General features: G+C 44.9%; 1 protein-coding gene across 1 annotated transcript; it reads right to left on the reverse strand.

Annotated features, from left to right (window-relative positions):
- Positions 1-2,348: 2,348 nt before the first annotated feature.
- Positions 2,349-13,367, reverse strand: LOC140503653 (sialic acid-binding Ig-like lectin 10). Its single transcript, XM_072607803.1, has 11 exons — positions 13,176-13,367; positions 12,468-12,848; positions 10,294-10,578; positions 9,480-9,527; positions 9,009-9,263; positions 8,505-8,552; positions 6,496-6,756; positions 6,114-6,398; positions 5,487-5,580; positions 5,275-5,371; positions 2,349-2,547 (listed from the first exon to the last, which is right to left on the reverse strand). The coding sequence occupies exons 1-11, from the start codon at positions 13,207-13,209 to the stop codon at positions 2,395-2,397; spliced, it is 1,941 nt and encodes a 646-aa protein (XP_072463904.1). The 5' UTR covers positions 13,210-13,367; the 3' UTR covers positions 2,349-2,394.
- Positions 13,368-13,778: the final 411 nt, after the last annotated feature.

The following is a 13,778-nucleotide window of genomic DNA, read 5'->3' on the forward strand; positions in this document are numbered from 1 at the left end:
GAAACAAAAAAGAATAATCCAAGAAAAAACAATTGGATTATGAAAGGAAACCAACCAATTAGAAAAGGAGATTCAGAATCTTAAGGAAGAAAATGACACTTTGAAAATTAAAATTGGGCAAGAAGCCAGAGAAATTATAAGAGATCAAGAAATAATTAAACAAAATATGAATAATGAAAAAATAGAAAAAGTGGAAGATCTCATAAGAGAAACAACAGATTTGGAGAAAAGATCAAGGCAAAACATAAAAGTAATTAGACTAACTGAAAGTTATGATCAGAAAAAGAATTTTGATACACAAATACAAGAAATAATTAAAGAAAATTATCCTGAAGCATTAGAACAAGGGGGAGGGAGGAGTAGAAATAGAAAAACTCCATGGATTACCACTTAAAAGAGATTCTATGAGGAAAACTCATAGGAATATCACAGTTAAATTTCAAAATCCCCAGCTTTAGAATAAAATGTTAAAAGCATCAAGATTAAAACGTTTTAAATATAATGGAGTCACAATTAGAATTACATAAGACCAAGCAGCAGAGGCATTAAAGGACCAAAGGTCTTGGAACACAGTATATTGAAGAGTGAAAGAACTGGGGCTCCAGTCAAAAATATCATACCCTGCAAAGTTAAGTATTACTTAGAATTTTTAAAATGGATATTTAATAAACTCTCAGGCTTTCAAGACTTCCTTAACAAAAATCCAGAACTTAATAGAAGATTCAACATACAAGAACCAAGAGAAATATTTGCTATATACCCAAGACTGATTATGAGGGATTCATAAAGACAGTTTACCTTTTATATATGTAAAATGTAAAATGAATGTCCAAGATTCTTATTAATAATTGAATAGCTCATAACAAAGATTGGGGTAAAGCTGACTATGATATTAATTTTTAAAGTAAAACCATTTAAAATAGCTAAAAAGTTATTATTTTATACAAATGAGGTGCAAGAGGGAGAATTGATACAGAGGAATTAGGTGGGGAAGGAGGGCTGGTAATTCCGGGGGAATGGGTTCAAGAGAGAACAATACATATATATTTAGAAGAATATAAGAATCTAAATTCAGAGGAAATAAAATGGTAGGGGCATAGGGAGGGAGGAGAGGACAAGACAGGGCTCTTTAGAGGGGAGGAGAAGGGAATGGGTAAGAGGGGGTATAGAAGAGTGTTTAGATTTATGGGAATGGAAAGATTGGAGAGGGATCCTTGGAGGAGAATACGGAAGTAATGGGAGGGCAAGGTAGAAGGAGGTAGGAAGGATAGGAAACAATGAGATATGCACAAACATAAAAACCAAAGATCAGGTGTAGAATATATCTGGGAAAATAAATATCTGTATATGTATATGTGTATGTATTTATACCTATAGAGAAACATATCTAAACTTCATTGTAGCCTTCTGGAAGGTAGGAAGGAGGGGGGAAAACAAAGTAAAAAAATGCACAGCAGAGAAGAAAAGAACTCACAAAGAAGCAAAGATGGACAATTTTCAACACAAGTATTATTTATCATACAGCCTTTCTTGAAATGAAAATATGTTGTTACATAATTTGAATCCTTTCTGATGTTCTGCTATGCACAAGACATTATTTTTTTCTCTTTAACTTTGTATTTAAGTTCTGAGATTTAAGTTTATGATATGTTTTTGTTTCTTTTCTCTATTCTGTATTTGTGTTCTGGCGTTTGAGTCTAAAATAAAATTTTAAAAAGAGAAAAAAAATAAACTGGGGCCAGGAACTATTTCATTTTTTGACATTCTGTCCCCAGTGCATGGTGCAGTACCTAGAACATAGTAGGCACTTAATAAGGGCTTTTTGCTTGTTGACTGGCTGATGGATTGATGTTAGGAAAAACAACCAATCAGAATAACCTAAAAGTGGAATTGACTGCCTTAGGAGGGAGGAAGCTGCCCATCGCTGGAAGGTGTCCAGTCAAAATGTGGTTTTATTTTTGGAAGAATATTGTAGAAAGTCTCCCGTTCTGGTGAGCAGCTTGGATGAAATAGGCTCTGAGGTTCCTCCCAACTCTGATATTCTGTATTTTGACATCCTTTCAAGCTCTGATATTCTATGTTCTAAGCTTCCTCCCACGTTCTGTGTTCTCAGAGTCCTCTCAACTCTGATATTCTGTGATCTGTGATCTGGCTCAGATAGCCAAGGCTTTGCCCCTTGACAGGACGTGACTGCCTGGCAAACACCTCCTCTGCTTCCCTGCTTCTCTAAGGCCCTCTGCTTCTCCTCCTGGTCTTAGAGTGAAAAAATATCTCTGGTGTCAGGGCATCTCAGGACCAATAATCAGAACAGTGAAGAGTCTCCAGACAGAATGAGCACTTTCCAAGCATAGAATGCATTCTCTTTATTTCTTCTCCCAACCTATTTGCCCCAAATCAGAACTTGATCTCTGAGTACTCAGTATATGTTCGTTGGTCTTGGCTCTTCAGGTAGGGTCTTCTGAAGTTAATTGATGCATAATGTAGCTCCTCTGATGGGGCTTGGGTGACTGGGTCAGGTAGAGGCGGTCTGGGGACTCTACCCTGGTTCTGTAAGAAAAAGGGGCAAAGGATCCATCAGGAGCCTGGGATGCTGGGGGGGGGGGGGGGGTCTTAGCCTGACCACAAGAAGCCATCATGGTTTGGTAAGGAGATGATCATGGCTAGAGAGTAAGGAGTCTTTCTCTTTGGGCAGGTATATGTCACTTGCTTGCTAAATCTTTTCAAGGTGAGTCTGGAAGTCAGGAGGACTGGGTTTGAGTCTAGCCTTTGCCTCTAACTCCCTGAATAAAACTTCTCCCCACCCCTACCACCAGACCTCAGTTTCCTAATCTTAAAAATGATGATAGATGGAAACTGATGATCCCTAAACCTGTACCTCTGTGACTTTTTCTTCTCCTAGAGTCTGTTTCCCCTTCTGTAATAATGACTGGTGTTTATATCATGCTGTAAAATCTAACAGATAATTTACATATGTCATCTCACGGGGGTCTCATAACAACCCACTAAGGCAAACATTATAGGTATTAGTGTCTCCACTTTGCAGATGATAAACTTGAGACTCTTCAAGGATGACATGGACAGGGGAGAGGGGTAAGGGCAGATGGGGGGTTAAGTGTTTCAGTCATTCCCACATAACCAGCAAGTGTCAGAAGTTGTTTCTGAACTAAGGTATTTGTGACTCCACATTGAGTCCACTCTGCCAAGCTGCAGCTGCACTAGAGGATGTCTGCATGACCTTGAGGAAGCCCCTTGTCCTCTCTAACTCTCAGTTTCCCCTGATATAAATGAGGAGGGTTAGATTATGTGATATATTTAGACCTATGAAAAATCAGTGGGGTTGGACTCGGTGGTCCCCAAGGCCCTGCCAATAACTGACTATGTAACCTTGGGTAAGTAACTTTCCTCTCTTGGCGTTTCATAAAATGAGGGTGTGGGATTATTTGTTCCCTAAGGTTTCTTCCAGGTCTGAACCCTATAAAAGCTGAGTTAGATGAGGCCATTTTTCTCTCTGGACCTCAGTCTTATCCTCCATAAAATTAAAGAAGGATTAATAACGTGATCTCTAAGGTTCTTCCCTGCTTTGAATGGAAGGAACAGTTGTGTCTTAAAAAGAACTCTGGATTTAGAATCCAAAGACCTCAGATTTGAATCTCAGCCCAAGCAGAAAGTAACCTGGATTAAGTTACTCCCTCTCTTTTGAACTCAGTTTCATTAATGGTTTGTGAAATGAGGAATTTGGAGCAGCTGATCTCTGGGGGTCCTTCTACACCTAAATCCATGATCCTGGGTGAGGCACTGAATGGAGGTGTGTTGACTCAGAGCCTTGCCACTGGGTAGAATTATGGTGATAATTCTGGAAGGTGATGACTGGGACCGAGTTGGCTACCACTTTAGAGAGGTAGGAGCAGAGTTTGTCTGGGCTGTGAGGAACACAAGAGATCATTTCATTACAGCTGCCCATCTTTCAATGAGAAAATCAAGGAGCAGAAAAGGGAAGGGCCTTGCCCTCCACATCCTCTCTTTGACCTCCTTTCTTAATTCATGCCAAACCAGCTTCAATTGGATCATTCAGCTGAATGCATCCTCTCCAAAATCACCGGCAATCTTTCAGTTGCCTAGTCTCATGGTCTCTCCTCTGTTCTTGTCTGCAGTTTGGGGCAATGTTAACCACCTTCTCCACTCTGGATCTTTATGTCGCCCTTTTCTCTGAATTCTCCTCAGTTGGATCTATCCTCAGCGCCCTTAGCCAATTTGTCATCCATGTCATACCTCCGTGTCCTTGCCACGGGTCCTTTCTTCCTCTCTCTAGAGTCTGCCACTTGGTGACCTAATCAACTCCCATGCTAATCATGAGTTTTGTCTCCCTTCCCTTGCATCCATGCCCTCAACTTCACTCAGAGAGCCACCCCCTGAGTTCAGATTCTTCTCCTTTCTGCTCGACTACTGAAATCATTCCCTAGTTCGTCTCCCTGCCTCCTGTGTCTCCACACTCTCTGTACTGTCTTCACATGATTCCGTCTCCTGGAGGTACAGCTTTGCCCATACCTGACAAGCACTCACTCTGGTCACTCACCTCTGCCTATGAGAACCCTGAGCTCCCCTTGAAGACTCAGGCAGGAGCCATGTCTCCCAAGGAGTTTTTCTAGATTCTTCCCAGTAATTAATATTCTCACCTTTCCAAATTACTTTGTCTATTTCATCTATGCAATAGATGAAATGACGACTTTGAAAGTTATCTGTGCTCATGTTGTTCCCCTCCCCCAGTAGAAGCAGGGACCAATTCATCTCTGTTTCATCATCTACAGAGCCAAGCAGAGCACCTGGTAGACCTTTTCATCTTTTCAACCAGACATGTTATTTCTGTCTGCATGGGTAATTAGCTTCCACTGAGGTTGTTCCCCTTTCCATAGAAATCAGCACCTGTTCTGAAACAAACCTGGAGAGTGTCATGGGTCAGTGAGAGGTGAAGTAACCTACTTGAAGCCTCACAGCCAATCTCCAACGGAGGCAAGCACTCTGTCCATTCCTCCACTCTGCTTCTTATGTCTTACACAGACCAAAGTTTCATAAAGTACTCGAATGGAATTGAAAACCAGTCCATACCCATCAATTACAGATTATGTAACTGAGGCTTAGATTTGGGGAAGGAGTTTGTTCAAGGTCCCATAGCCAGTAAGTAAGTGTCAGACCCATTCATGGATTTCTTCTGATGCCAATTAATGTGAAGTTTGTTGGGTGGGGGTAGGACTTCAGCACCAGGGTCGGGTTACTTACCACATCCAGATTAATATAATCCACATCCGCATTGTTCTGGGAGTCTGTGGTCCCTAGCTGCTCTGTCTCTAGCTGCTTCTTCCTCAGAAACTTCTTACTGAAAAAACAAGCCCAACACTGCATCAAGGTCTCTGATCAATCACTCCCTGGATCTGACAGAATCCCCCCTTTCCATTGCCCTTCCCAGCTTCTACACCCAGCTTCCCACTTACTAGGCGAGCAGGAGGCAGAGAACGAGAAGGGCCATGATCCCAGCCCCCAAAAGTGCCCCTTTGGAGAATTCAAGGGTAGCTGCACTTGTTCGATCTGCCAAAAGACAGGATTGGATGGAGTGGCTCTCCTAGGACCCAGGGGTCCTGTCTACCATGCCCCTCCTCCCTTTCATCTCCCCTTCTGTTAAGGCTTTAAGCTTTAAAAAAAAAAAAAAAGTTCTTTACAGTTCCCTTGTGACTCGTGTGATGCAAATATTTGCATCTCTATTTTACAGATGAGGAAACTGTGACTCAGAAAGGGGAAGGAACCAGCCAGGGGTCAAGCAACCGGTCAGTGATTGAGCTAAGAAGTTCAGAATTACCGAAAGGTCTTTCTAACAGTTCACACACCCTGCTGCTGCTTTCAAAATCTCTGATCCCAGAGCCCTCGGACATTTCTGGCCACTGAATCTGCTTGGCTACTTGCTTATAGAGAGGCATCTCCTTCCCTTATCTAATTACTTCCCCCTCCCCCTTTTTCTGAATCTGCTCCCATCCTGGGATTTCCCTTGCCCCTGATCTGACATGCTCCTCCCCTAGATCCCATTTCCCATAGGAGCCCAGGCTTCTGTCCCTCCAGGACCCCACCTGACACCATCAGGACCACAAGACTGTGAGCTCCATGCGGATTTCTCCCCTCACAGCGGAGGCTGAGCCCAAGGTCCCATCTCTCCCTCAGGATCAGGCTGCTGTTGGTCCAGGCCCCAGAGCTGGTGGACATCACCTGGAGGAGGCCATTGTCACTGGTGTCTTCTACTGTTCTCTCCCCCACCCACCAGATCAAAGATGGGGTGGGCTCTGCCTGGATAGAGCAGTTACAGAGTAAGCCCTCATCAGCCCAGGAGCAAAAGGGGTTGAACAGCCTCGGAGGGTCTGTGGGGATGGACAGGAACAGGGATCAGCAGGGTTCATTCTTCGACCTTCTGGGACCCAAGCATCCTGCCCCTCCCCCCAGTGCCTGGGAACTCACACTGGACAGAGAGGTTCAGGGAGAAGTGCTGGGTCCCCCATGGGTTCTGAGCTTGGCAGGTGTACTCCCCTCCATCCTCTGGCTGGACATGGAACAGTTCTAGACCCAGGATCCCAGGACTGGAGAGAAGGGAAGAGTTCAAAGCCTGGCTCCCCTTGGCCCAGTTCATGGAGGCAGGGGGACTGCTATCAGAAACACACTCCAGCTGCAAGGACTCTCCCACCAGGACCACCAGAGAGGAGGCATTTCCCAGGATAGCAACTGATAAAGACCATAGATGGAGAGGCTTATAAGCAGAAAAAACCTTAGAACTCATTTCTTCCAAGGCCCTCTCTTTACAGATGAGGAAACTGAGGCCCAGGGAGGAGCAGTGACATTCCAAAGGCCACGCAATTTCGTAATCACAGATTCTCAGGGACCTCAGGCATCTTCCAGTCTACCCCACCCTAGAGCAATAATTCAACCTATAATCCCTTCAATAATGGGTCATCCAACTCCTGCTCAAAGACCCCTAGGGAGGGGGAATGTAATAGCTCTCTAGTCAAAGCCATTCCACCTTTGGACAGTGTTAGTTGCTTCCCTTCCCCCCTCCATAAAGCCTTAACTAGCTTCTGGACTCTGGGTCAAATGGGACAAGCCCTTTCCCCTCTCCTATGTGAGCTTCTTTCAAGGACAGCTACCATATTCCCCCAGACCATTCTCCCTTCCAGGGTAAAGGTCCCCAGGTCCTTAATTCCTTCAAGTAGCCTTCCTATGGCATGAATTGGCAACACTTTGACATCTCGCCTGCCCCTCCCTGGATGCCATTTAGCTTATCTATGTCCTTTCTAAACTGTGGTACCCAGAAATGAATGCAACACAGCAGACATGGTGTGACCAAGACTTCTTCTTCTTAGAAACTATACCTCCTGATGCAGGTCCAGACTGCTTTAGCTTTGGAGGCTGCCACATTGAACCACTGACTCATATGAAGGTTACAAGAAAGAAAAGAAGGGAATGAGCATCTATGCGGCTCCTGCACTTTTTACAAATATAATCTCATTTGATCCTCACAACTGTGGAAGCAGGTTATTATTGAGATATATATGTGTGTGTTATTATACGTTATATTTTATGTATATATTACATAATATATATTACATATATGCTATTATACCCGTTGTTTAGTGGAGGGACTGAGGCAAACAGGTTAAGTGACTCACCCAGGGATGCACAACTTGTAAGTGTCTCAGGTCAGATTTGAACTTGGGTCTTCCAGACTCCCAGTCCAGTTCTCCTCCATTGTTGTCTAGTTGCCTATAAGTTCACTAAGAGTCCCAAATCACTTTCAGAAAAATTGCTATGTGGCTATAGCTCCGTATTTTTGCTAGGGGAGACCTTTACTTGAATACGAGTATCAGATTTTGCCTTTTATCTCTTATATTTGATTTTTACTAAAATCATCCCAGTTTTTGAACCTTTTGGAATCATTTCACACCATAACTCACCCAGGATATTAGCTGTCCTTCCCTGTTGTTTATCATCTGAAAATTTAGTAAAGCATTACCAAAACCTTTGTCCAATTCATGGACAAAAACTGTTTAATAGTAGAAGATTACGTGTAAGGCTCGGGGATATGGAGGAAGCAAGGGAGCCAGGTGTGGAATCCAGGTTCTTGGATTCCATGTCCAGGGTTCATAACAATGCAGACTTAGATGTCTTGTTTGTCTGTCCCTCCATCCATACCTCCCCAAAAAACCTGCTCTCACACACAAACACACGTACTCACACACCTATACACACAAACACATGCACACATTTACATACACTCATACGCAAACATGCACACACACATACAAGCACACTCACACACATACACACAGTCGCACACACATATACATACATACATACACACACTCTCATGCACATACAGACACACACTTTACCCACACACAAATACAGGCATATACACACAACCAAATACACTCACACACATGCACACACACATACTCACACACCCCTCCTTGTACCTGTTCTGTTTGGCCACAAAGCGCTGACCTTCAGGGGTTCTGGGGCATCTGCAAGAGACACAGGGTGCTGGTTCTTGTGGGAAGCCCGATACTCCCCAGAACACAGAGATAGTAGGGATGACACATAGGGCAAACACTGGCACCCTTCTGAAGACAGCAGCAATGCTAATAACACCCATTTAATAGTATAAATCCCTTCCCTGCCCATCAAACTTTTGAGGGATATAATGCATATATTCTCCTCCACCACTCATTTTACAGATAAGGATACTGAGGATTAGAAAAGGAAAATGACCTCAAGGCCATTCAAAGCCTCACAGTAAATAGCAGAGGGAGAATCTATAAAGTCTTCCTGATTCCAAATGTGAACTATTTCCCCTCTTACCAAACACCACACACCCTGTCTTTCCAGCCCCACTCACACACCCAGGGACAGATCAAGCACTAAGCCCAGTCTTCTGAACTCACTCACTGCCTCCCCACCTATGAAATGGGATGACTCACATAGCACAGAGAGGTTCAAGGAGGCATGCAGGGTTTCCATCTGGTGCTGAGCTTGGCAGCTGTACTCCCCTCCATCCTTTAACCCTAGCCGGGGCAGCTGCAGGACCAGGATCCCAGTATCTGAGGGCCAGGAGGAAAGCACCACCTGGCCCCTGTGGGCCCAGCTCAGAATGGCGGGAGGGTTGCTGTTAGCTTGGCAAACCAATTGCAAGGACTCATCCTTCAGGACAGAAAGGTTTGATGAGGACTCCAAGCCTGGAGGGGGGAGAAGGGAAAGGGAAATGGAAAGGAGGGGAGAGGAAAGTAAAGGAGAGGAGAAGAGAGGAGAGGGGAGGAGAGAACAAAACGAGTGAAGGGCGTTGTCTTCTCTGGTCATCTTGAACTTTCTGGCCTTTTCCACTGGAGCTGATAAAGCTAGTGTCCCCATATCCCCAAGGTCTCTCCTCCCCAATATCTCTCCCTTCTCCATACCTCTTCCGTTTCCCCGATCAACGCTGATTCCAAAGTTTTTTACAGGATCTACAACAAAAATGTAGAGCTAGCTGTAGGCAATCTGCCCACCTCTGTGTCCATGCTTCCCCCCACCCCACCCCGGGCACACACACAAGCACACAAATGCACACACACACAGAAACATACAACTGTACAGTGCAATGGGTGATGACAAACTAGTCCACATTATAAATGCTTTCCTTGGATCAGCCCCAGGCAGGACTGAAAGGATTGCTGGCCCCATTATCTAGAGGGGAAAGCTGAGTCTCTGAGAGGCTGGCACTTGCTAGAGCTGCCCACCTAACAACAGAGCTGGGCTCTCCGGGCCGCAGAAGCCCTGCGGATATGACAGTCCTCCTTTTGGAGAGGAATAAACCGAAGTGGAAGGAAATAAAATGACAATTCCTGGGATAAAAGTTTGGTTCTGACTCTTCTCTCCTCCGTCATCTTGGGAGACACCGTCCCCCTCATTCCATGCCACAGTAAAGTGGGTCCACACGGGAGCTTCAGAGGCTCCCCCCGCCCCGTCTCGGTCCGAGGACCCTCCGACAAAGTGCTGAGCCTGTCGGAGGGGCTGAGGAACAGTCAGAGAGGGGACTGCCATCCAGCAGCTCTGACTCCAAGCCTGGCACAAATTCCTCCCTCCCATGGCTTATGGCCCCCAGTGACTCCCACCTGCCAGAGGATCCTGGGTTTCTGTTTCTCAGCCCTAGATTTCTCTGGACCCCTTCACTTGGCATGGCTTTCTCACTCTCTCAGACTCAGGTATCCTCTCCCCTTCCCCAACACTCACAAGCCACGTTGAGCGGAATCGTGGTCTCTGTGCGCACTCCAGCCCCAGGGAAGGTCATCCGACAGGTGAGGTTGGTGCCATGGTCCTGGGGTCTCGGGGTGAGGGTCAGCTCAGAGAAATAGGGAGTCCCTCGGCTAGGTCCCAGGTTGGAGACAGCAGCCCCTGTCCAGGAGAAGGTGGGCGGTGTGCCCTCCCGACAGACCCAAGGGGCTGCACACAGCAGTGTCACAGAGTGCCCAGGCTCCAGGATCGCAGGAAGAAAGATATCTGGCTTCTGTGTCAGATCTAGGGGAGAAGAAAAGGAGTGAGCCAGACCCGGGGGAAGGGACACCTAGGATACCTCCTCAATTCATAGTCCAAGGACTAGCACTGTGCCAAAACATAGGTGCTCACTGGAGCCAGGTGTTAAATCTCCAGGATCGGCATTTGCACCTCAGAAACTGGCAAACACTGTAAATCAGGGAGTGATTTTCTGTTTTGTTGATTGTTTAAAAAAGCGATGGAAACATGTTAACACCGCAGATGTCATTTTTTCTCTTTTAAAAACTTATTTAGTATTTCATTTTCCTCCAAATACATGTAAAAACAATTTTTAACATTTATTTTTAAAACTTTGAGTTCCAAATTCTCTACCTTCTTCCCTCCCTGCCCCCCTCCCCAGAAGGCAAGCAGTTCGATATAGGTTATACACGTGTAGCCATGCAAAACATATTTCCATATTAGTCGTTTTGTGAAAGAAAACATAAAAAACCCCCTTAAAAAATAAAGTTAAAAAGGATGCTTCAATCTGTATTCAGACATCACCAGTTCTTTGGGGTGGGGATAGACAGCATTTTCATCATTAGTTCTTCAGAGTTTTCTTGGATCTTTGAATTGTTGAGAATAACTATAGAAATTCATAGAGAGTATCCTGCTCATCATTTTTTATAGCACTATAGTATTCCATGACAGTTACATAGGGCAATTTGTTTAGCCATTCTCAATTGAGGGGCATCCTCCTAATTACCAACTCGATGCCACCAGAAAAGAGGTGCTATGAATATTTCTGTACATATACGTCTTTTCCCCTTTGTTTGGGTTTTTTTTACCTTTTTGGGGATATAGACCTAGTAGTGGTATCGCTGGAACAAGGGGTATGTATGCTTGGCTTTGTAGCCCTTTGGGCATAGTTCCAAATTGCTTTACAGAATTGTTGAATTAGTTTACAACTCCACCAACAGTGCATTCATGTCTCATTTTCCCCACATACCCTCCAACTTTTGTCATTCTCCTTTTCTGTGTGAGGTATGAGGTATGAGGTGGTGCCTCAGAATTGTTTCAATTTGCATTCCTCCAATTGATAGGAATTTAGAGTCCCTTTGCATTTGGCTATAGATAGCTTTGATTACTTCATCTGAAAACGTTTATATCTCTTGATCATTTATCAATTGGAGAATGGCTCTCATTTTTATAAATTTAACTCAGTTCTCTATATATTTGGGAATCAAGTATGGAAATATGTTTTGCATGACTGCATATGTACAACCCATGTGAAATTCCTCACTGTTTCAGGGAGAGGGGAGGGAGACAATTTGGAAGTAAAAAAATTATTTTTACATGTAATTAGGAAAAATAAAATGTTATTCAAAAGTAATAGAAATTCAAATTTGGAGTCAGGTTGTTAAAAAATTATCAGCACAACCTGCTGGCACTGCAATGTCCTTTCCTAGACACCATCATGATCCTCCCTTCCCCAAGACTCTTCTACATACCTAAGTTCTGAACCACTCATGCCTGTGATCCTCTTTCTGCACAGAGAAGAACCCACCTTATGTCCCCCATTTGGTGATGACCATAAGACTCTCTTTCAAATATTATCAGACTCCTTACCTGAGGGCCCTCCAACATCCCTGGCCAAGAATGTCTAGGTGCATTGCCCATGCCTGATTGATTCACCCAACCACACCTGGGATACTGTTTCTGCACAAAGAGAAGTCCAGAGTGCATCCCATCCTTCATCTCCCACTCCCTCTATGCTCTCCCCAGCCACTGTCTGTTTCAGTCTACTCCGACTTGGCCAAGTGGCCTGTTTTCCCCTTGAGATATGGAGCAAAAAGTGTTTCCCAGTTTAGTCTTCCCCCACAGACTCCCACTTTACTGTACTCAGGGTCCCTTCCCTATCTCAGAGGTCCTACCTGTCACATAGAGATGGAATGTATAACTTAGGTAGCTGAATTTCTCCTGTAGTCCTCTTTCCATACGGAAGAAGTAATGTCCACTGTCCTTTTTCTGCACATCTGTGATGCTCAGGGAACAGTTTTTCTTTGTAGGATCCCCAACTAGGTGGAATCTCCCCATTGCCTCTTTATCCACCATAACACTTTTTTCACTTGTGGCCACCATGACCTTGTCATTAATCAGGGGGCTTATCTTGAACCAGTAACCATAAGTTGTGTAAGAATAACTCCAGGACTCAGGGTAAGAGAAGGTGCAGGGGATATAGATGCAGAGCCCTTCCTCAACCATCTGTGACGGTGACACCACCAATTCGTATCCTGGTTTTTGGGATTGGGACCCTGTGGGCAGAAATATATACAGACCACAACATTAAGCAGGTTAAAATGATGATGATAATAATTACTGTTAATATGAGCATTAAGAGTCACAGGTTCTAGAGAACCCAGGACAAAGAATGTCAATGCTGGGAAAGATCTTAAAAGATACTTCAGTTCAGCCCCATTTTAAGATCAATGAGGAAACTGAGAGCAAGAGAGATTTCTGTGACTTGGCTTAAAGTTCCTCAGTCAGTGTCAGGGGTAGGACTCAGATCAGGGTCTGCCGGCTCCAAGGCAGCCTCTGAGGGCATCGTTGCCCATCCCCATTCTTGCCCTGTTTTCACTCACCCCCCAAGGACAGCAGCAGCAACAACAGGAACATCTCTGAACCAGGACAGGTACAGGCTCTATCTGGGCACTCTCACTACCCAGGCTTTGTGGCTTCTTCTGTCTGACCAGCCCTAAGGTTCATGAGCAAAGGAGAAATTGTAAAGAGAAAAAGGAGGCAGGTCCACAACCCTGGGAAATGATGCATCAAATGAGCAGGGGTTGGGCCCCCGACAGGAACTGTTGCTCACATCTAGCCTGGTTGTTCAGCGGCCTCCCCCAGTCTATCTTAGATCCTGCCCCTCCTCCCCCCAACTGGGACAAGTAGAAGTGACACTGTCCAGTGTAGGGAGGGGAGGGGGATGAAATCTGATGGTGCTTTAATCCTGTGGTGGGGAGGCGAGAACAGGAGTCAGGGGGATGGAGTGAGAAACAAATGAAAGGGAGAACAGTCAGCTTTTTCTACCCATCACCCTATAAAAAGGAGAAGAAGAGGAAGGAGAAGTGAAAGTCCCAGGCACAAACTTGTGACAATCAGAGGTCCCGAGTAGTCTAGGGTAACAACAGCCCAGAGGTTCCACCTGGAGGCAGAGCAGTCTCAGTCCAGGCTCTGGGAAATCAGCC

This window comes from Notamacropus eugenii, chromosome 5 (assembly GCF_028372415.1).
Source record: "Notamacropus eugenii isolate mMacEug1 chromosome 5, mMacEug1.pri_v2, whole genome shotgun sequence".
NCBI classification, from domain to species: domain Eukaryota; kingdom Metazoa; phylum Chordata; class Mammalia; order Diprotodontia; family Macropodidae; genus Notamacropus; species Notamacropus eugenii.